This window comes from Branchiostoma floridae, chromosome 4 (assembly GCF_000003815.2).
Source record: "Branchiostoma floridae strain S238N-H82 chromosome 4, Bfl_VNyyK, whole genome shotgun sequence".
Classification (NCBI taxonomy): Eukaryota; Metazoa; Chordata; class Leptocardii; order Amphioxiformes; family Branchiostomatidae; genus Branchiostoma; species Branchiostoma floridae.
In genome coordinates, this window is record NC_049982.1 from 22,581,013 (window position 1) to 22,582,867 (window position 1,855).

The 1,855-nt window shown below is 41.4% G+C and overlaps 1 protein-coding gene across 1 annotated transcript in view; it reads left to right on the forward strand.

Annotated features, from left to right (window-relative positions):
- LOC118413642 overlaps positions 1-1,319 on the forward strand; it is a 4,136-nt gene extending 2,817 nt beyond the window's left edge. The window contains exons 4-6 of the mRNA XM_035817168.1: positions 11-33; positions 444-560; positions 1,315-1,319. Of these exons, the coding sequence (XP_035673061.1) occupies positions 11-33; positions 444-560; positions 1,315-1,319 (145 nt within the window). The remainder of the gene's footprint in view (positions 1-10; positions 34-443; positions 561-1,314) is intronic.
- Positions 1,320-1,855: the final 536 nt, after the last annotated feature.

A 1,855-nucleotide genomic window follows, 5' to 3' on the forward strand; every position in this document is an offset into this window, starting at 1 on the left:
ATTTCTGCAGCGGATCGTGTCGATATAAAGGAGGTAAGACTGCACTAATGCATGTTATGTGCACGTGTGTCTTGAACCTTGCATGGTTATGATGTATGCTGTATGTATGTGCATGACTTCTTGTGCGTATTCATGTGTGTGTGTGTGTGTCCTTGTGCGTGTGTGTGTTTGCGTGTGAAATTGTGTGTTTGTGTGTGTGCGCGCGCGCGTGCGTGTGTGTGTGTGTGTGTGTGCGTGTGTGTGTGCGTGTGTGTATGTGTGTGCGTGTATGTTTGACTATTGTCTCTCTTCAGGGTATGTGTTTTAAATATTTCCTAATAGATCCTGCGTAAAAAATGGACAGCTATCATGAAAATGAAAGAGGTGTAATTTACCATCTACTAATGTAGGCAGGTGTTTCGAGAATACTTTTTTACCCTTTGTCTTGTTCTTTAAAACTGCAGCGTACCCTTGCAAGGACGTCAGTAACGAACGCCTCTGCACCAGCATTAAGGCACGCGGTTATAAGTCAGGTCCGTTGCCTGAACTCTGCTGCCCCAAGTCTTACGGTTTCTGCACCGGTAAGAAAAATCTTGTCTGCTTGTCTGCAGTTGCGATGAATACTTTATTGAAGCAACAAAAAGTACAATGACTTTCATACGGTAAACTTCAAACTACAAAATAAAATACAAAATGCAAGATAGATCTCACGATTCTGCTTACCTAAGTCTGTAACATCTTGTTACAGTCGGGTGATTCAAAACGTGTGTTTCAGTTTCTTGTGCAAAGAATTATTTTATCTATTCACTTATTTATTTGTTTATGTATTTTGCGTAAATATGTTTTGTGTGAAAACCACTACTGTACTGATTTCGTGCATGCTCTGATGGCTTCTTTGGGGGCAATTTTTTGTTTATTTTCAGAGATCGTAAATGAAAACATGTTTCCTGAATAACTTTATTGCAACGTTATAACTCATTATCAATTAGCACATTCTAGTCCTACAGCAACCCAACGGCAGTTCACTATGCCCTTTACTACTACGAAAATTCACTTCGTTTCTATGGTTGCCAAACTGTAATTTATAACATTTTCAGTATTAATCTAATGACTTCACATTATATAGGCTTTCAAAACTGACCTACTCTTCTTGTTTCCAATTCCCCCTTGTTTTTTTCTTATCCATGTTTCCAATTCCCCCTTGTTTTTTTCTTATCCATCTTGTATCTTTTCGTTATCCAATTTGTGCTACTTACTCGATTTAAGTGTTTCATATTTGTCTTCACGTTTTTTAGGAATAAGCTTTTTAAAACACTCTGTTTTTGCCCTATCCAGAATAAATAAAACTCGTTGTCTCTTTAATATCTGTACCTTTTTTGGAGATATAACCAGTATACCCACCCTTCAGTATAACACGTACACCACCTAGCCCCGAGGCGCAGCAACAGCTGGTTCTATTGCACTGTCTGCCGAGAATGTATCATTTTCTGGAAACATCCTTCTGGCCAATCAGAGAGCTCCCATCACTGTTGGCAGACATTTGCTTCTATTTGGTTATATGACTGTAAAGCTATTGAGGGCACAACCCGCCGTACGTGCAATTTGTCCGTACAAGCTGTACAGGGCAGGCGAGTCGTCTGTACTGGCACGTACGGGGTGGCCAATCCGCAGCCCGATGTTTAACCTGCACGTTAAGTTCTACGGCGCGTCTGCGTGCTCCAAAATCCTTCGGAGTCCCTACGAGTTCGTACCGAGGCGGTAATTATCACTTACAGATCCCAAAAGATTGCCCACGTTTTGGCACGTAGACAGCACGTATTTGCACGTACGGCGGGTTGTGCCCTCAATAGCTTTACAGTCAAAGGGCACAACCCGC